At 42.3% G+C, this 21,396-nt stretch overlaps 1 protein-coding gene across 2 annotated transcripts in view; it reads right to left on the reverse strand.

The window, feature by feature from the left end:
- unm_sa34860 (un-named sa34860) overlaps positions 1–21,396 on the reverse strand; it is an 81,180-nt gene that overhangs the window by 45,639 nt on the left and 14,145 nt on the right. For both annotated transcript variants that reach the window (XM_087790376.1, XM_087790377.1), the window contains exons 2-3: positions 19,605–19,669; positions 15,808–16,516 (exon numbers count right to left, since the gene is read on the reverse strand). In XM_087790376.1, coding sequence (XP_087646502.1) covers positions 15,808–16,516; positions 19,605–19,669 — 774 coding nt within the window. The remainder of the gene's footprint in view (positions 1–15,807; positions 16,517–19,604; positions 19,670–21,396) is intronic.

The raw sequence follows: 21,396 nt of genomic DNA on the forward strand, positions 1-21,396 counted from the left end.
GACTGCCTACTTCCACCTTCGCAACATGATTTGATGAAACAATTTCCCGAAGGAGACCTCCTGAGGGATCAATAAAGTTTTACCTTACCTTACCTTACATTTCAAAAATAAGGCACCTTCCTTTAGATGCTGCTGAGAAGCTCATCCATGCTTTTGTAACCTCCAGGCTGGACTATTGTAACTCTCTTCTGTCAGGGTGTTCAAGTCTCTCAGAATCTTCAGCTCATTCACCTGCAGCTCGTGTCCTGACTAAGACTAAGAGGCGCGAACACACCTGTGCTGTCTTCCCTACATTGGCTTCAGTAGAATTTAGATACAATTTAAAATCCTTCTCCAAACCTATAAAGCCTTACATGGTCTAGCACCAACATACATCAAAGATCTAAACTTAACACCGTTGTAGGACCTTACGATCCTTAAACTCAACTTTATCATCAGGCGCAATAACCATTTCATTTTTGTCCACATTAAGCTTCAAAGTGTTTTCACTCATTGTTTGATTTCTAGCAACAATTGATTAAGTTCAGCCTCTGGGGCTCAGTTGGATCAACAGAGCAGTAGGATGTCATCACCAAAAATGTGGAAGAAACATCATGATTTGACCAGAGGAATCAAGTACAAACGATAAAGGACCCAGAACAGAACCTTGAGGGACTCCACACAAGACATGATTCAGACCTCCTTTGATTGACATATGAAACAGAAAGGTATGAGGAGAAGCACTGGAACACAGACCCAGACAGTCTTCATCCCTCAGTCTTCAGGATCTGGTTCAACTGTGTCCAAGGCTGACTACAGATCCAACAGAACCAGAACATAAAATTGAATTGAATTGAACATCATGATGTCACTGGACACTTTCAGTAAGACTGTCTCCGTAGATGTTTGTGGAAGCCAGACTGAAACTTCTCATGGATGTCGCTCTGATCCAGGAACAGCTGCTCAGACACAACCTTCTCTGAGATCTTGGACAAGAATGAAGACTAGACATGAAGTTAATGAGGTCAGTCGGGTCTAAGCCTGGCTTTTTGAGCAAAGGCTCCAAAATTACACTTTAATAAAGAGCCTACACGAAGGACGTCCGACGAGCAGGAGGAGAGTTTCATTTTGCTCATCAGTGCTGAAATATGTGCCAGAGTCGCATCGTTAAATGAGGACCACAAGCTAGAGACAGGCTCAATGACAGCACGGGTTCCCCACAAAGGGGGAAGGATTTTCTATTTGATCAACTTAATTTTGTCAGTAAAAACCTCAACAATGCATTGATGTCAGCTTCACAGAAGACAGACGTGATTTGAGGAGCAGGAGACACGAGAGAATTAATCGTGTCAAACAACACTTTGGGGTTTTTTCTTATTTGCTGCTACCAGTGCCTGATGTAATCAGATCTAGCAGTTTCCACCATCTCATTGTAAGAAGACATCAGATCCCTGAGGTGAAGTCTGTGCACCTCAAGTTTAGTGGACTTCCAGAGACGCTCAGTCTTTCGACAAAGTCTCCTCAAACTCTTAATTTGTTCAAGGGCACCATTTTTCCGGAAATTGCCAAGTTTGATTTAAGGGGTGCTACTACGTCCAGTATTTCAACCCCATTATTAGTGAAACAGTGAATCAAACTGTCCACGTCTGGGCAGTCATCAAAGGAAAGAGGGTCAAACATAGCAGAAAAACTGTCTGCAGTATCAGCTGAGATGACACGTCTCTGAGAACTAACTTTCAAGGGATTAGGTTCAGGGATGAAGGTTAAACAAGAGAATGATCAGATGGACATCGTGTACAGATACATTAGAAATGTCCAGGCCAAGAGTAAAAACCAAGTCTAAAATGTGGCCTTTTTTTTGAGTGGGTTCAGAAACATGTTGCTCAAAATTAAAGCTTCTGTTAAAGTTCAAAGTTCTTAAGCAGAGCAAGATGTGACGTCATCAACATGAAGATCAAATTCTCCAAGAATAAGAACAGATTCTATTTTAATAATGGAGGAAAAAGTCACTAAAATCCTTCAAGAACTGCTGCAGGACCAGGTGGACATAGACTGATAATAGACAGATAATCTGAGACTCAAAAGAAGTAAATTCCTGAGTCTGAATCACTTTGCATTAGGAATCTATCTATGAACTGCAGCCAAAACAGCCCGACGGCAACAGGGACGGGGCTTCCCTATGACGGAGCAGGACAGAGTTCATTAAGATGAACAAACTCTTCCTCTCTCTGCCAAGTCTCTGAAAGACACAATAAATCCAGCTTTTCTCTTCTGAAGAGATCATTCAGAGAAAAGCATTTATTTGCAGACAGCGACACACCCCATATGCAGGGAGTGTCTTTAAGCAGGCACTGAAGGTACTGATTGGATGGTAGACACACCAGGATAGTCCCTTCCATACAAAGAACGGGAGGATCAAGATAAGTGTCATCCGGTGCTACGCTCCAACAAGAAATAGTGAGGAAGAAGATAAAGACCAGTTCTGCAGCAGACTACAGCCCGAGGAGGATCTTCTCATGGGATATGTCAACCTGGTCAACAAAGAGAACATACAGTTCAGAAGCCCACAGACGAGTGAAGAGGAGTATTAGGAAGGATAAGAAAGAAAACTCTGTACGTCACGACAAAGTGACTGTCCAGGAATTTCAGCTAAAAAGACCAGGTGCTGGTCTTTCAGGAGCTCCCCAGTCATCGAAGTGGATCTCGCACTCAACGGTGAGCAGCAGACCACAGTAGTGATCAGGAAGGTTTAGATGTTATGAGCAGACCTTCAGTGGAGAAGCTGAACCCACAGAATATAGGAGGAAGAATCAAGATCAAGAGGCATCACATTCCTATCTGTGCCAGGAAAGATCTTCATCCTGGTCCGTGAGGATGAAGGATATCTTCGATCCACAGCCCAGGACTAGCAGGACCGCTCAGGCCAAACAGATCCTGCCTGGACCATAGTTGATATGATGCCGTGATGCCTAGTTAAAATGTTTCAGACTCGAGATCCGGGCAAAATTAAAACCTGCATGTCATTGTATTTATTCTTTATTTTCTTTATTATCATTCATTTCATGAAATATCAGGTGTTGGAGATTCTGCTGAGTCTAAATGTTAAAATGATCTTTTCTTAGGCTCGACTCAAGACATTAAGATTCATGATGAAGATTGAACTGAAGGAAGAAACCGAAGTCACAACAGTCCTTCATCACTGTCTGTTTGTGTTGTGTGGTGCGTGTTTAAGTGTTTAAGTGTGCTTGTGTTTAAGTGTTTGAGTCTGTGTTTAAGTGTGTGTTTAAGTGCGCTTATGTTTAAGTGTTGAAGTGTGTGTTTAAGTGCGTGTGTGTTGAAGTGCGTGAACACAAACAACATTTCCATGATAATGTGAAGACGAAACGATCAATGAATCCCTGGACGATGACAACGAGTTTAACTAAAGTCGTGTTTGTACCAAAACATCAGCTCAACAAGTCAATTGAAAGAAGTAGAAACAAACATGATTGTGTGTGTGATGAGCAGCCGAGGGAACCACACACACACACAACGTTTGTGGTCACATGACTCAGGTTGATGGTTAGATTGAGAGACTCGTAGAGTTGACATGTTCGTGTAAAACAAGGAGGTTTGAGCAACATTTGAAGACATAGATCGTGAAGTAACAGACGCGTGTCGAGAGTAGAAATGTTTGACTTCGCTGAAGAATCTACTTCATCTGGTCATGGTTAATACTTTTACTTTGACTTTACTTTTTACTTTTGAATTTAAAATGTGTACTTTACGTAGTAGTATGTCGTGAATATATCCTTTTAATGTCTCATCTGTTGCTGATCAGAGAAAAGTGTATATATTTAATGACATTCAAGAATTTTTGATTTTTTTAAACTTGAATATTTATATACTTGAATATTTTTAAACTTGAATATTTATATACTTGAATATTTTTAAACTTGAATATTTATATACTTGATACTTTTAAACTTGAATATACTTGATTTTTTTTAAACTACATCTTTGTGTTTGTACGATTCTTCTCCTCAAATATAATTTGAATAACAAACTGAATAATGGTTGAAAAGAGAAAAACAGAGATTGATGTGAAATCTTCTTCCAACATCAGAGGCTGCAGATGCTAAAGAGCTTCTCTTACGCAACTCACTGTAATCCTGCATTGAACCTTCAACCACAGAGTGTGAAGCTCCTGCAGTAAAGTATTGCAGTGAGAGAAGAAACTCCTCAAATTACCAGAGAAACAAGGACGAAATTGAGTTTGACATATGATGTAGTGACAGTGATGTGCAGGCGAACACTGAGGAACATTGAGGAGAACATATATAACACTGTTAATATAAACATATATGTATATATATTTATATTTATATATATGTCCTATATTATATATAGATCACTATTAGAATAGAATAGAATAGAATAGAAAAGCTTTATTCATCCCCAGAGGGGAAACACACTTTCACAACAGCGCAGTTTAAAAAATAAAGTGCAAGGAAAATAAAATAATAAAAGAGATAATACAAAATAAAATAAAAACGATCTTAAGAATATACAATTATTTACAAAAATTAGAAATTTAACACTATTAACAAAATAAAATAGAATAAAATAAAATAAAATAGAAATAAAAACGGGAAAAAAAATAAAAATAAAAAACACACGAGAAGAAAAACACACTACGGATTAGCATCAGGATATTTAAAGTAGAGAGTTAAATATCCTGACACCAGTTGGGATGAAGGACCTTCTATAACGCTCCGTCCTACACTGGGGGTGCCTGAGCCTGCCACTGAAGGAGCTGGCCAGCTCCTCCACGGTCAGGTGCAGTGGGTGAAGGGCGTTGTCCCTGATGGAGGATAGTCTGGAGAGTGTCCTCCTCTCTCCCACCTCCTCCACCGAGTCCAGCGAGCGGCCCAGGAGAGAGCCGGCCCTCGTGACCAGCCTGTTCAGTCTCTTCCTGTCCCGGTCCGTGCTGCCTGCTCCCCAGCAGACCACAGCGTAGTGGATAGCAGAGGCTACCACAGAGTCATAAAAGGTCCTTAAAAGTGGTCTGCACACTCCGAAGGACCTCAGTCTCCCCAGGAGGTGGAGGCGACTTCGGCCCTTCTTATACACGGCGTTGATGTGTGTGGACCAGTTCAGTTTATTGTTGAGGTGAACACCCAGGTATTTGAAGCTGTCCACTAGCTCAATGTCCGAGCCCTGGATGCTCACCGGTTGATGTGGTGGGGACTTTTTCCTGAAGTCTATCACCATCTCCCTTGTCTTACCGGTGTTTAAGCAAAGGTAGTTGCTCTCACACCAGTCAACAAAGTCCTTGATGACTGACCTGTACTCCAGCTCGCCCCCTCCAGACACGCAGCCCACAATGGCCGAGTCGTCAGAAAACTTCTGGAGGTGACAGCTGCTGGAGTCATAGGTAAAGTCCGCCGTGTAGAGGGAAAAAAGGAAAGGTGACAGCACTGTCCCTTGAGGCACCCCGGTGCTGCAGATGGTCACCTCAGACCTGCAGTCCTGCAGCCTCACATACTGCGGCCTGTTGGTGAGGTAGTCCATCGTCCATGCTGCCAGCTGTGTCCCAACTCCTGCGTCCTCCATCTTCTTCCTTAGCAGCGCCGGCTGGATGGTGTTGAAAGCACTTGAGAAGTCAAAAAACATGACTCTCACAGTGCTACCGGCGGCTTCCAGATGAGACAGTGCCCGGTGCTGCAGGTAGATGACGGCGTCGTCCACCCCCATCTTTGGCCTGTAGGCGAACTGCAGCGGATCCAACGCAGAGCTCACCGTTGTGCGTAGCTCGCGGAGTACCAGCCTCTCCAAGGTCTTCATCAGATGGGAGGTCAGGGCGACTGGTCTGAACTGGCTCGGCTCCTTCGCGTGTACCGCCTTGGGAACCGGAACAACACAGGAGGTCTTCCACTGGACCGGGACCTTCTCCAGTTTGAGGCTCAGGTTGAAGATGTGTGTGACCAACTCACAAAGTTGATCAGCACAGTCCCTGAGCAGTCTGGGGCTGAGTCCATCTGGTCCAGCAGCTTTCCTGATCTTCAGTCGCCTTAATTCTCTCCTCACCTGTTCAGATGTAACAGAGAGAGGTGGCTGTGGGGGGTTGGGCAGCTGAGGCAGTAGGGCTTGTTGGGGGGGAGAAAGGTGGCTTGGAGGTGAGAACAGTTGGGGGGAGGGGGCTGAAGCAGGGGAAAAACAGCTTTGTGAAGAGTGGGGGGCAGAGGTGGAGGGGGGAGGGGGGCCCTGATCAAACCGGTTGAAATACTGGTTCAGTTCAGTGGCCCATCTTTGGTCTCCCCCTGCTGTGGCTCTGGCTCCACTCTGGCCATGACCTGAGATGTTCTTCAGGCCTTTCCACACATCCCTTGTGTTGCCCTGCGCCAGTTGCTCCTCCAGTTTCCTCTTGTATTCGTCCTTGGCCATCCTGATCGCCTTCTTGAGTTCTCGCTGGACCTCCTTAAGCTCCTCTCTGCTCCCTGAAGCAAACACCCTCTTCTTCTTGTTCAGCAGAACTTGAAGTTGAGGGGTCACCCATGGCTTGGTGTTGGCAAAGCACCGCACCTTGCGGGTCGGCGTGACGTTGCCCTCACAGAACTTAATGTAATCCGTGGAATGGTCATTGAAGGTGTCGATGTCATCATCATGAGAGAACACGCTGTAGACTCAAAGCAGTCTCTCAGCCTCTCCTTGGCTTCATCATTCCACATCTTAACAGTTCTTTTCTGTGCAGGCTGTCTCCTCACCATGGGAGTGTATTCAGGTCGCAGACGTATCAGGTTGTGATCAGAGCGGCCGACGGGGGGCAGGGGGATGGAGGTGTAGGCACCTTTTACATTTGCATATAAAAGGTCCAGAGTCTTGTCCTCCCGGGTGTGGCACTTCACGTATTGTGTGAAGGTGGGAAGAATGGAGGAGAGTGAGGCATGGTTGAAATCTCCGTTAATGAGCAGGAGAGAGTTCGGGTGTTTGAGCTGCAGGTGCGACACTGAGGCGCTCAGAGGAATGTAAACAGTGAACACAATCACATGTGAGAACTCCCTCGGGATGTAATACAGGCGGATGCCCACCGCAACAAACTCTATGTCCTTAGTCCACACTTGTTCTTTAATGGAGACATGAGCGGGATCGCTCCATCTCTCATTAATAAACACCACCACTCCTCCTCCTCTCCTCTTTCCGTCCATGTCCCGGTCCGCACGCACCATCTTGAACCCCTCCAGCGAAACAACAGAGTCTGGGATCTTCTCCGTCAGCCAGGTCTCCGTGAAACATAGAAGGCTGCTCTCCCGGAAGTATCTCTGATGCCGGGTCAGCGCAGCAAGCTCGTCCGTTTTATTCGCGATTGAACGTACATTTCCCATGATGATCGATGGAATAAAGGGACGGAACCTACGCTTCTTCTCTTGTTTCATCCGACCTGCTCTGCATCCTCGTCTTTTTCTCTTAATTTCCACAGGAATCGTCCATTCCGCGCTGAGAGAGAGAGCGGTGTTGCGCAACCTGATCCCTGGTGTAAACAATAGACCCGCTGAGCGTGTCTGCCGACGGAGTTCCAAAAAGTGACGAAAGTAGTAGAAAACCGAAGGCAAAAGTTGTAAAAGTGGTCTCGTTTTGTGCACAACGGCAACAAGATCCGACCATTCTAAAGAAAAAATTAAAAAGACGCCAGAAAAATGGAAAAAGTGTGATAAAAAGTAGGTAGAAAGAGGGAGCTGTTTTAAACAGCAGCTGCGTGGGCGGCGCCATCTTGTCAGGACTGAGGTATTATCTACTACAGTCCTGCAGCGATCACTATTATCTACTACAGTCCTGCAGCGATCACTATTATCCACTACAGTCGTGCAGCGATCACTATTATCTACTACAGTCGTGCAGCGATCACTATTATCTACTACAGTCCTGCAGCGATCACTATTATCTACTACAGTCCTGCAGCGATCACTATTATCTACTACAGTCGTGCAGCGATCACTATTATCTACTACAGTCGTGCAGCGATCACTATTATCTACTACAGTCGTGCAGCGATCACTATTATCTACTACAGTCCTGCAGCGATCACTATTATCTACTACAGTCGTGCAGCGATCACTATTATCTACTAAAGTCCTGCAGCGATCACTATTATCTACTACAGTCCTGCAGCGATCACTATTATCTACTACAGTCCTGCAGCGATCACTATTATCTACTACAGTCGTGCAGCGATCACTATTATCCACTACAGTCGTGCAGCGATCACTATTATCTACTACAGTCGTGCAGCGATCACTATTATCTACTACAGTCCTGCAGCGATCACTATTATCTACTACAGTCCTGCAGCGATCACTATTATCTACTACAGTCCTGCAGCGATCACTATTATCTACTACAGTCCTGCAGCGATCACTATTATCTACTACAGTCCTGCAGCGATCACTATTATCTACTACAGTCCTGCAGCCATCACTATTATCTACTACAGTCGTGCAGCGATCACTATTATCTACTACAGTCCTGCAGCGATCACTATTATCTACTACAGTCCTGCAGCGATCACTATTATCTACTACAGTCCTGCAGCGATCACTATTATCTACTACAGTCCTGCAGCGATCACTATTATCTACTACAGTCCTGCAGCGATCACTATTATCTACTACAGTCCTGCAGTGATCACTATTATCTACTACAGTCCTGCAGCGATCACTATTATCTACTACAGTCCTGCAGCGATCACTATTATCTACTACAGTCGTGCAGCGATCACTATTATCTACTACAGTCCTGCAGCCATCACTATTATCTACTACAGTCCTGCAGCGATCACTATTATCTACTACAGTCCTGCAGCGATCACTATTATCTACTACAGTCGTGCAGCGATCACTATTATCTACTACAGTCCTGCAGCGATCACTATTATCTACTACAGTCGTGCAGCGATCACTATTATCTACTACAGTCCTGCAGCCATCACTATTATCTACTAAAGTGCTGCAGCAATCACTATTATCTACTACAGTTGTGCAGCGATCATTATTATCTACTACAGTCCTGCAGCGATCACTATTATCTACTACAGTCGTGCAGTGATCACTATTATCTACTACAGCTCTGCAGTGATCACTATTATCTACTACAGTCCTGCAGCGATCACTATTATCTACTACAGTCCTGCAGCCATCACTATTATCTACTACAGTCGTGCAGCGATCACTATTATCTACTACAGTCCTGCAGCGATCACTATTATCTACTACAGTCCTGCAGCGATCACTATTATCTACTACAGTCGTGCAGCGATCACTATTATCTACTACAGTCCTGCAGCGATCACTATTATCTACTACAGTCCTGCAGCGATCACTATTATCTACTACAGTCCTGCAGCGATCACTATTATCTACTACAGTCCTGCAGCGATCACTATTATCTACTACAGTCCTGCAGCGATCACTATTATCTACTACAGTCGTGCAGCGATCACTATTATCTACTACAGTCCTGCAGCGATCACTATTATCTACTACAGTCCTGCAGCGATCACTATTATCTACTACAGTCCTGCAGCGATCACTATTATCTTCTACAGTCGTGCAGCGATCACTATTATCTACTACAGTCGTGCAGCGATCACTATTATCTACTACAGTCCTTCAGCGATCACTATTATCTACTACAGTCCTGCAGCGATCACTATTATCTACTACAGTCGTGCAGCGATCACTATTATCTACTACAGTCATGCAGCGATCACTATTATCTACTACAGTCCTGCAGCGATAACTATTATCTACTACAGTCCTGCAGCGATCACTATTATCTACTACAGTCGTGCAGCGATCACTATTATCTACTACAGTCGTGCAGCGATCACTATTATCTACTACAGTCCTGCAGCGATCACTATTATCTACTACAGTCCTGCAGCGATCACTATTATCTACTACAGTCCTGCAGCGATCACTATTATCTACTACAGTCCTGCAGCCATCACTATTATCTACTACAGTCGTGCAGCGATCACTATTATCTACTACAGTCCTGCAGCGATCACTATTATCTACTACAGTCCTGCAGCAATCACTATTATCTACTACAGTCCTGCAGCGATCACTATTATCTACTACAGTCGTGCAGCCATCACTATTATCTACTACAGTCCTGCAGTGATCACTATTATCTACTACAGTCCTGCAGCCATCACTATTATCTACTAAAGTGCTGCAGCAATCACTATTATCTACTACAGTTGTGCAGCGATCATTATTATCTACTACAGTCCTGCAGCGATCACTATTATCTACTACAGTCGTGCAGTGATCACTATTATCTACTACAGCTCTGCAGTGATCACTATTATCTACTACAGTCCTGCAGCGATCACTATTATCTACTACAGTCCTGCAGCGATCACTATTATCTACTACAGTCGTGCAGCGATCACTATTATCTACTACAGTCGTGCAGCGATCACTATTATCTACTACAGTCCTGCAGTGATCACTATTATCTACTACAGTCCTGCAGCGATCACTATTATCTACTACAGTTGTGCAGCGATCACTATTATCTACTACAGTCCTGCAGCGATCACTATTATCTACTACAGTCCTGCAGCGATCACTATTATCTACTACAGTCGTGCAGCGATCACTATTATCTACTACAGTCCTGCAGCGATCAGTATTATCTACTACAGTCCTGCAGCGATCACTATTATCTTCTACAGTCGTGCAGCCATCACTATTATCTACTACAGTCGTGCAGCGATCACTATTATCTACTACAGTCCTGCAGCGATCACTATTATCTACTACAGTCCTGCAGCGATCACTATTATCTTCTACAGTCGTGCAGCGATCACTATTATCTACTACAGTCGTGCAGCGATCACTATTATCTACTACAGTCCTTCAGCGATCACTATTATCTACTACAGTCCTGCAGCGATCACTATTATCTACTACAGTCGTGCAGCGATCACTATTATCTACTACAGTCATGCAGCGATCACTATTATCTACTACAGTCCTGCAGCGATAACTATTATCTACTACAGTCCTGCAGCGATCACTATTATCTACTACAGTCGTGCAGCGATCACTATTATCTACTACAGTCGTGCAGCGATCACTATTATCTACTACAGTCCTGCAGCGATCACTATTATCTACTACAGTCCTGCAGCGATCACTATTATCTACTACAGTCCTGCAGCGATCACTATTATCTACTACAGTCCTGCAGCGATCACTATTATCTACTAAAGTCGTGCAGCGATCACTATTATCTACTACAGTCGTGCAGCGATCACTATTATCTACTACAGTCCTGCAGCGATCACTATTATCTACTACAGTCGTGCAGCGATCACTATTATCTACTACAGTCGTGCAGCGATCACTATTATCTACTACAGTCGTGCAGCGATCACTATTATCTACTACAGTCCTGCAGCGATCACTATTATCTACTACAGTCCTGCAGCAATCACTATTATCTACTACAGTCCTGCAGCGATCACTATTATCTACTACAGTCGTGCAGCCATCACTATTATCTACTACAGTCCTGCAGTGATCACTATTATCTACTACAGTCCTGCAGCCATCACTATTATCTACTAAAGTGCTGCAGCAATCACTATTATCTACTACAGTTGTGCAGCGATCATTATTATCTACTACAGTCCTGCAGCGATCACTATTATCTACTACAGTCGTGCAGTGATCACTATTATCTACTACAGCTCTGCAGTGATCACTATTATCTACTACAGTCCTGCAGCGATCACTATTATCTACTACAGTCCTGCAGCGATCACTATTATCTACTACAGTCGTGCAGCGATCACTATTATCTACTACAGTCGTGCAGCGATCACTATTATCTACTACAGTCCTGCAGTGATCACTATTATCTACTACAGTCCTGCAGCGATCACTATTATCTACTACAGTTGTGCAGCGATCACTATTATCTACTACAGTCCTGCAGCGATCACTATTATCTACTACAGTCCTGCAGCGATCACTATTATCTACTACAGTCGTGCAGCGATCACTATTATCTACTACAGTCCTGCAGCGATCAGTATTATCTACTACAGTCCTGCAGCGATCACTATTATCTTCTACAGTCGTGCAGCCATCACTATTATCTACTACAGTCGTGCAGCGATCACTATTATCTACTACAGTCCTGCAGCGATCACTATTATCTACTACAGTCCTGCAGCGATCACTATTATCTTCTACAGTCCTGCAGCGATCACTATTATCTACTACAGTCGTGCAGCGATCACTATTATCTACTACAGTCCTGCAGCGATCACTATTATCTACTACAGTCCTGCAGCGATCACTATTATCTACTACAGTCGTGCAGCGATCACTATTATCTACTACAGTCCTGCAGCGATCACTATTATCTACTACAGTCCTGCAGCGATCACTATTATCTACTACAGTCCTGCAGCGATCACTATTATCTACTACAGTCCTGCAGCGATCACTATTATCTACTACAGTCCTGCAGCGATCACTATTATCTACTACAGTCGTGCAGCGATCACTATTATCTACTACAGTCGTGCAGCGATCACTAATATCTACTACAGTCCTGCAGCGATCACTATTATCTACTACAGTTGTGCAGCGATCACTATTATCTACTACAGTCCTGCAGCGATCACTATTATCTACTACAGTCATGCAGCGATCACTATTATCTACTACAGTTGTGCAGCGATCACTATTATCTACTACAGTCCTGCAGCGATCACTATTATCTACTACAGTCCTGCAGCGATCACTATTATCTACTACAGTCGTGCAGCGATCACTATTATCTACTACAGTCGTGCAGTGATCACTATTATCTACTACAGTCCTGCAGCGATCACTATTATCTACTACAGTCATGCAGCGATCACTATTATCTACTACAGTCCTGCAGCGATCACTATTATCTACTACAGTCCTGCAGCGATCACTATTATCTACTACAGTCGTGCAGTGATCACTATTATCTACTACAGTCGTGCAGCGATCACTATTATCTACTACAGTCCTGCAGCGATCACTATTATCTACTACAGTCCTGCAGCGATCACTATTATCTACTACAGTCCTGCAGCGATCACTATTATCTACTACAGTCCTGCAGCGATCACTATTATCTACTACAGTCCTGCAGCGATCACTATTATCTACTACAGTCCTGCAGCGATCACTATTATCTACTACGGTCGTGCAGCGATCACTATTATCTACTACAGTCGTGCAGCGATCACTATTATCTACTACAGTCCTGCAGCGATCAATATTATCTACTACAGTCGTGCAGCGATCACTATTATCCACTACAGTCGTGCAGCGATCACTATTATCCACTACAGTCGTGCAGCGATCACTTTTATCTACTACAGTCGTGCAGCGATCACTATTATCTACTACAGTCCTGCAGCGATCACTATTATCTACTACAGTCCTGCAGCGATCACTATTATCTACTACAGTCCTGCAGCGATCACTATTATCTACTACAGTCCTGCAGCGATCACTATTATCTACTACAGTCCTGCAGCGATCACTATTATCTACTACAGTCGTGCAGCGATCACTATTATCTACTACAGTCCTGCAGCGATCACTATTATCTACTACAGTCGTGCAGCGATCACTATTATCTACTACAGTCATGCAGCGATCACTATTATCTACTACAGTCCTGCAGCGATCACTATTATCTACTACAGTCCTGCAGCGATCACTATTATCTACTACAGTCCTGCAGCGATCACTATTATCTTCTACAGTCGTGCAGCGATCACTATTATCTACTACAGTCCTGCAGCGATCACTATTATCTTCTACAGTCGTGCAGCGATCACTATTATCTACTACAGTCCTGCAGCGATCACTATTATCTACTACAGTCCTGCAGCGATAACTATTATCTACTACAGTCCTGCAGCGATCACTATTATCTACTACAGTCCTGCAGCGATCACTATTATCTACTACAGTCCTGCAGCGATCACTATTATCTACTACAGTCCTGCAGCGATCACTATTATCTTCTACAGTCGTGCAGTGATCACTATTATCTACTACAGTCCTGCAGCGATCACTATTATCTACTACAGTCGTGCAGCGATCACTATTATCTACTACAGTCCTGCAGCGATCACTATTATCTACTACAGTCGTGCAGCGATCACTATTATCTACTACAGTCGTGCAGCGATCACTATTATCTACTACAGTCGTGCAGCCATCACTATTATCTACTACAGTCCTGCAGCGATCACTATTATCTACTACAGTCGTGCAGCGATCACTATTATCTACTACAGTCGTGCAGCGATCACTATTATCTACTACAGTCGTGCAGCGATCACTATTATCTACTACAGTCCTGCAGCGATCACTATTATCTACTACAGTCCTGCAGCGATCACTATTATCTACTACAGTCCTGCAGCGATCACTATTATCTTCTACAGTCCTGCAGCGATCACTATTATCTACTACAGTCGTGCAGGACTGTAGTAGATAATAGTGATAATAGTGATACAGTTTCTACACGTTCAACACTCGCAGGTTTTCATTTGAACGTCTCAGAAACAGTGAACTTCTCGTCCACAGAGTGATCTTCATGAGCAGCTCAGTGTGAGGAACATGTTCAATGATTCTTCTCTGAGGAACATCGAGCTCCAGGGTTGAGGATCATATTCATATATTAACACTTATGACAAAAGATGATGGAAACATTGACATGATTGACACGATTGAACTCTGACCCTGAAGCTTTCGACTCAGAATTTTCAGCTAAATTAAACCAAAACTGACATTTCACTCATTTCTACTCTCATGTCCACAAAGAGTTCTATATTTTCAGAGTAAAGAGCTGGAAACCAACATTTATGTGACGCTCGCACCTGAGCCCAGTGTCCGTGGATCCATGACGAGTACAGTGTTCAGCATTGAGCCACTGACCACTGCGACACACACCGTATCTAAGAAGTGAAGCAGCAACAAGTGCAGGTTCATGAACACACGTGTTCGTCTTCGTTACAAACGTGTTTTCATGTCTTCAGAGAAGCATCAACAAAACTCTACTGACAGGCGAACAGAATCTAAAGGAAAAACTTCATTTAAGTGAAGTTTTATTTTGGTTCAATAACAACCAGAAGGAAAAAAATTTCAGTCTTTTGTGTCAAAACTCAAAGATTCAAACACTTCAATCATCAAACTGACAATTAAGAGCCGACTACACACACACACACACACAAACACACACACACACACACACACACACACACACACACACACACACGCCAACGACAAAATAACAATGAAAACACATTTTAAGTATTAAAAACGTTCTTGTTTTTTTAAGCAATAATTATAATTATAATAATTATCATAACAATTATAATTATAATTATAATAATTATCATAACAATTATAATTATAATTATAATTATAATTATAATTATAATTATAATTATAATAATAATTATAATTACAATAATTATCATAACAAGTATAATAATAATAATTATTATAATAATAATAATAATAATAATAATAATAATAATAATTATAATAATTATCATAATTATTATAATTATTATTATTATTGTAATAATTTTACTAATTATACTAATTATACTAATTATTATAATAATTATAATAATTATAATAATTATAATAATAATATTAATAATAATAATAATTTATTTGATTATATATGAGGCTGAACATTGTGTTTCTTCAGTCATAACACGTTGATTGTCAAATGTTTTCGTGGTTTAATAAAAAGTCGTACCTTGACACGAGCCGTTGACCTCCTCGAACCCGGGCTCACACACACACTTCCCGATGGGCACCAGCCACTCGCCCTCCAAGCTGCAATGCATCCTGGGAGGCTCGTCCAGAGGCAGCGAGTTGTTGACGCAGCGACCTACGACCTCCACCAGCTGCGAGGCCTCCGAGCCTGGGATGGTGTTTGGAAACTGCGCCAGACTCTTGACCAGCAGGGGGCAGCGCTTGTAGAAGACCCGCACCGACACCAGCGCGATGCAGGCTCCCAGGTCCTGGAAGGCCAGGAAGAAACCCTTTCGGGTCAGCGGACCTAGATCCCGGACTTCTGTGTTGAGCTTCATCACTCGATCTCCCAGGTCCAGCTCGGTGAAGCTCTCGTCGGCAGCGATGGTGTCTATCTTCAAGTACCTGCTCTCCTTCAGGGCCCGGTCCTCCTCGTCCGAGATCCCGACCCCGTCCCTCATGTCCTGGTCCTCGTCCCCATCCGTCTCGTAGTAGTACATGTTGAAGGTCTCCTTGCAGGTGCCCACGCCGCCCGGGAGGCTGTTGCAGTCCCGGAGCGTGAACTGGAGCTCGATGAAGACCCGCTGGGCTCCTTCGGTGAGGATCCAGTTGGTGTGAAGCCAGTTGTTCTGGTTCTGCTCCATGACTCGACACACTTGGTACGTATGGATGGGAGCGAAGTCCTCGTCCACTTCGCCGATCTCTTCCCACTGAGACCAGAACCACCATTAGAGACAATTTTAAATCTTCATTTTTCTAAAAAACTTTAAAAGGAACAAGTTTTCTTTTCCAACCATCGACAAGTTCATTGAAGAACATTTATTAAGATCCTTATTTTAGTGTGTGTGTGTGTGTGTGTGTGTGTGTGTGAGAGTGTGAGTGTGAGTGAGTGTTTGTGTGTGAGAGTGTGTGTGTGTGAGAGTGTGAGTGTGTGCGTGTTTGTGTGTGAGAGTGTGTGTGTGCGTGTGTGTGTGTGAGAGTGTGAGTGTGTGAGAGTGTGCGTGTTTGTGTGTGTGTGTGTGTGAGAGTGTGAGTGTGAGTGAGTGCGTGTTTGTGTGTGAGAGTGTGTGTGTGCGTGTGTTTGAGAGTGTGAGTGTGAGTGAGTGTGTGCGTGTTTGTGTGTGAGAGTGTAAGAGTGTGTGTGTGTGAGAGTGTGAGTGTGAGTGAGTGTGTGCGTGTTTGTGTGTGTATGTGTGAGAGTGTGAGTGTGAGTGAGTGTGTGCGTGTTTGTGTGTGAGAGTGGGAGTGTGCGTGTGTGTGTGTGTGTGTGTGTGTGTGTGTGTGTGTGTGTGAGAGAGTGTGAGTGAGTGTGTGCGTGTTTGTGTGTGAGAGTGTGAGAGTGTGTTTGAGTGTGTGTGTGAGAGTGTGAGTGTGCGTGTTTGTGTGTGAGAGTGTGTGTGTGTGTGTGTGTGAGAGTGTGAGTGAGTGTGTGCGTGTTTGTGTGTGAGAGTGTGTGTGCGTGTGTGTGCGCGTGTGTGTGCGTGTGTGTGCGTGTGTGTGTGTGAGTGTGAGTGTGAGTGAGTGTGTGCGTGTCTGTGTGTGTGTGTGTGCGTGTGTGTGAGTGTGTGTGTGAGTGTGCGTGTGTGTGCGTGTGTGTGTGTGTGTGTGTCTGTGTGTGTGTGCGTCTGTCAAACTAATACGTCCACAGGGACCAGACTATGATCTGGTGTTTAACTTTAATGGACCTGATCCATCGATGCTTTTCGTGTTGGTTAATAATACTGTCTTTGTGTCTCTTTGTGTGTCTTTGTGTGTCTTTGTCTCGTCCTCGTCTTCAGTGTTTGTCTCTTCATATCCTTTGTTTCCTCAACTTGAAGCTCATGATTCGATGACTGTCGCTATGAAAACACTTCATGTCAAGATGTGTGTGTTTGTGTTTGTGTCGTCACGTCTTAAACACCTGAGGTTGGAGATAAGAGCGAGTGCTCGTCAGTTATTGGTATTGTATTGTGTTGTACCACGAGTCGTATCAGCGTCGAGCCTCTGAGCGCACACACACACACACACACACACACACACACACACACACACACACACACACACACACATACACACTTACGCACACACGCACACACACACAGACACACTTTCTTCACTCACTAAGGCCACTGATGAAACGATTGTTCTTCATGAAAATAAATTCTCTACAAAATGTAACTTTCCATCAACAGCTCGTACGACTTCAGTCGTTCTTTCTTCGACTGGTTTCATGATGAGTCCGTTTTTTATTTGTCATGGTTTCTATTCAAAGAAAAAGACAAAGAGCCTCGTTTGTGGAAGTCGTTATTTAAAGTCGTCTTCATTAATGATTGTCGACACAATCTGTTCACGTGAAGATAAAGAATTGTCTGCTCAGCGTCTGAACCACGAGTGACCAGAACATTGACAGTCCATAGAAAACACAAACCTGTCAATCAAACATACCTGTCAATCAAACATCCATTCCACCAACACTAGTCAACATCTGTTGTTTCTAATGCGTCACGAGAACAAACAACAAAGAATATTGTTTGTACACGTGTGTGAAGATTAGAAATCAAATTGTGATCATCGATACACAACATGCTTCCATTAACTGCTCGTTGTAAGTTTTATCACAACAAGCAAATATTTTCATGAACAAAGTTTAAAAAGTCGTTTACATTTACATTTACAATCATCGTTTTGATCAAAACTGATGATGGTTTTGTTCTTCTGATGGTTTTGTTCTTCTGATGATGGTTTTGTTCTTATGATGATGGTTTTGTTCTCATGATGATGGTTTTGTTCTTATAATGATGGTTTTGTTCTCATGATGATGGTTTTGTTCTTCTGATGATGGTTTTGTTCTTATGATAATGGTTTTGTTCTTCTGATGGTTTTGTTCTTCTGATGATGGTTTTGTTCTTATGATAATGGTTTTGTTCTTCTGATGGTTTTGTTCTTCTGATGATGGTTTTGTTCTTATGATGATGGTTTTGTTCTTATGATGATGGTTTGTTCTAATGATGATGGTTTGTTCTCATGATGATGGTTTTGTTCTTCTGATGGTTATGTTCTTCTGATGGTTATGTTCTTCTGATGATGGTTTTGTCCTTCTGATGATGGTTTTGTTCTTCTGATGATGGTTTTGTTCTCATGATGATGGTTTTGTTCTCATGATGATGGTTTTGTTCTTCTGATGGTTTTGTTCTTCTGATAATGGTTTTGTTCTTCTGATGGTTTTGTTCTTCTGATGATGGCTTTGTTCTTATGATAATGGTTTTGTTCTTCTGATGGTTTTGTTCTTCTGATGATGGTTTTGTTCTTATGATGATGGTTTTGTTCTTATGATGATGGTTTGTTCTAATGATGATGGTTTGTTCTCATGATGATGGTTTTGTTCTTCTGATGGTTATGTTCTTCTGATGGTTATGTTCTTCTGATGATGGTTTTGTCCTTCTGATGATGGTTTTGTTCTTCTGATGATGGTTTTGTTCTCATGATGATGGTTTTGTTCTCATGATGATGGTTTTGTTCTTCTGATGGTTTTGTTCTTCTGATGATGGTTTTGTTCTTATGATGATGGTTTTGTTCTCATGATGGTGAAGATGTTAACAAATGAGCTGCACAGACATTTTAACTGAGATGTTCTTCTCAACACAATTATTTATCCATGATCATGAAGAAAGTATTGCTGGACTTGAACTTTAAGGTTTGATTCTACAAACACATAGATACAAATGTATAATCATGTGACGATTTCAAATGTTTTCTACGGTTCAGAATTAAAGAATCGATCTTTCAACAACATCATCATATACTTGAGGCTCTACTTACACCGTTCTGAGGGTACGACACCCATCCCAGGTCTCCCATCACAGAGCGAGAATCCAGCAGGTTCACTGTGGAAGTAAAGACGAAGGAACAGACATTTAATTGATGTTTGCAGAGAAGAAGCATCGACTCATCACAGTCGAGGGTTTTATTCAGTTCATCATAACATGGAGACAGTTGTGTGATTGAGATAGAAGAGATAGAAGTGATAGAAGAGATAGAAGGGATAGAAGAGATAGAAGAGAAAGAAGAGATAGAACAGATAGAAAGGATAGAAGAGATAGAAGGGATAGAAAGGATAGAACAGATAGAACAGATAGAAAGGATAGAAGAGATATAAGAGATAGAAGGGATAGAAGAGATAGAAAGGATAGAAGGGATAGAAGACATATAAGAGATAGAAGGGATAGAAGAGATAGAAAGGATAGAAGAGATAGAAGAGATATAAGGGATAGAAGAGATAGAAAGGATAGAAGAGATAGAAGAGATAGAAGGCATAGAAGAGATAGAAAGGATAAAAGGGATAGAAGGGATAGAAGAGATAGAAGAGATAGAAGAGATATAAGTGATAGAAGAGATAGAAGGGATAGAAGAGATAGAAGAGATAGAAGAGATAGAAAGGATAGAAGAGATAGAAGGGATAGAATAGATAGAATAGATAGAAGGGATAGAAGGGATAGAAAGGATAGAACAGATAGAAAGGATAGAACAGATAGAAAGGATAGAAGAGATAAAGGAGATAGAAGGGATAGAAGAGATAGAAGGGATAGAAGAGATAGAATAGATAGAAGGGATAGAAGGGATAGGTGAGATAGAAGGGATAGAAGAGATAGAAGGGATAGAAGAGATAGAAGAGATAGAAGATAGAGAAGGGATAGAAGAGATGTAAAGGATAGAAGGGATAGAATAGATAGAAAGGATAGAAGAGATAGAAGAGATAGAATAGATAGAAGAGATAGAAGGGATAGAAAGGATAGAAGAGATATAAGGGATAGAAGAGATAGAACAGATAGAACAGATTGAACGGATAGAAGGGATAGAAGAGATAGAAGAGAAAGAAGGGATAGAATAGATAGAAGGGATAGAAGAGATAGAAGGGATAGAAAAGATATAATAGATAGAAGAGATAGAAAGGATAGAAAGGATAGAAGTGATAGAAGGGATAGAATAGATAGAAGAGATCGAAGAGATAGAATGGATATAGGGGATAGAAGAGATAGAAGAGATACAATAGATAGAAGGGATAGAATAAATAGAAGCGATAGAAGGGATAGAAGAGATAGAAGGAATAGAAAGGATAGAAGAGATAGAAGGGATAGAAGGGATAGAAAGGATAGAAGAGATAGAAGAAATAGAAGAGATAGAAAGGATAGAAGAGACAGAAGAGATAGAAAGGATAGAAGAGATATAAAGGATAGAAGAGATAGAAGAGATTGAAGAGATAGAAAGGATAGAAGAGATAGAAAGGATAGACGTGATAGAAGGGATAGAATAGATAGAAGAGATAGAAGAGATAGAAGGGATATAGGGGATAGAAGAGATAGAAGAGATACAATAGATAGAAGGGATAGAATAAATAGAAGAGATAGAAGGGATATAAGGGATAGAAGAGATAGAAGGAATAGAAAGGATAGAAGAGATAGAAGGGATAGAAGGGATAGAAAGGATAGAAGAGATAGAAAGGATAGAAGAGATAGAAGAGATGGAAGGGATAGAAAGGATAGAAAGGATAGAAGAGATAGAAGAGATAGAAGGGATAGAAGAGATAGAAGGGATAGAAGAGATAGAAGAGATA

This window comes from Callionymus lyra, chromosome 5, assembly GCF_982586985.1.
Source record: "Callionymus lyra chromosome 5, fCalLyr1.hap1.1, whole genome shotgun sequence".
Lineage (NCBI taxonomy): Eukaryota > Metazoa > Chordata > Actinopteri > Syngnathiformes > Callionymidae > Callionymus > Callionymus lyra.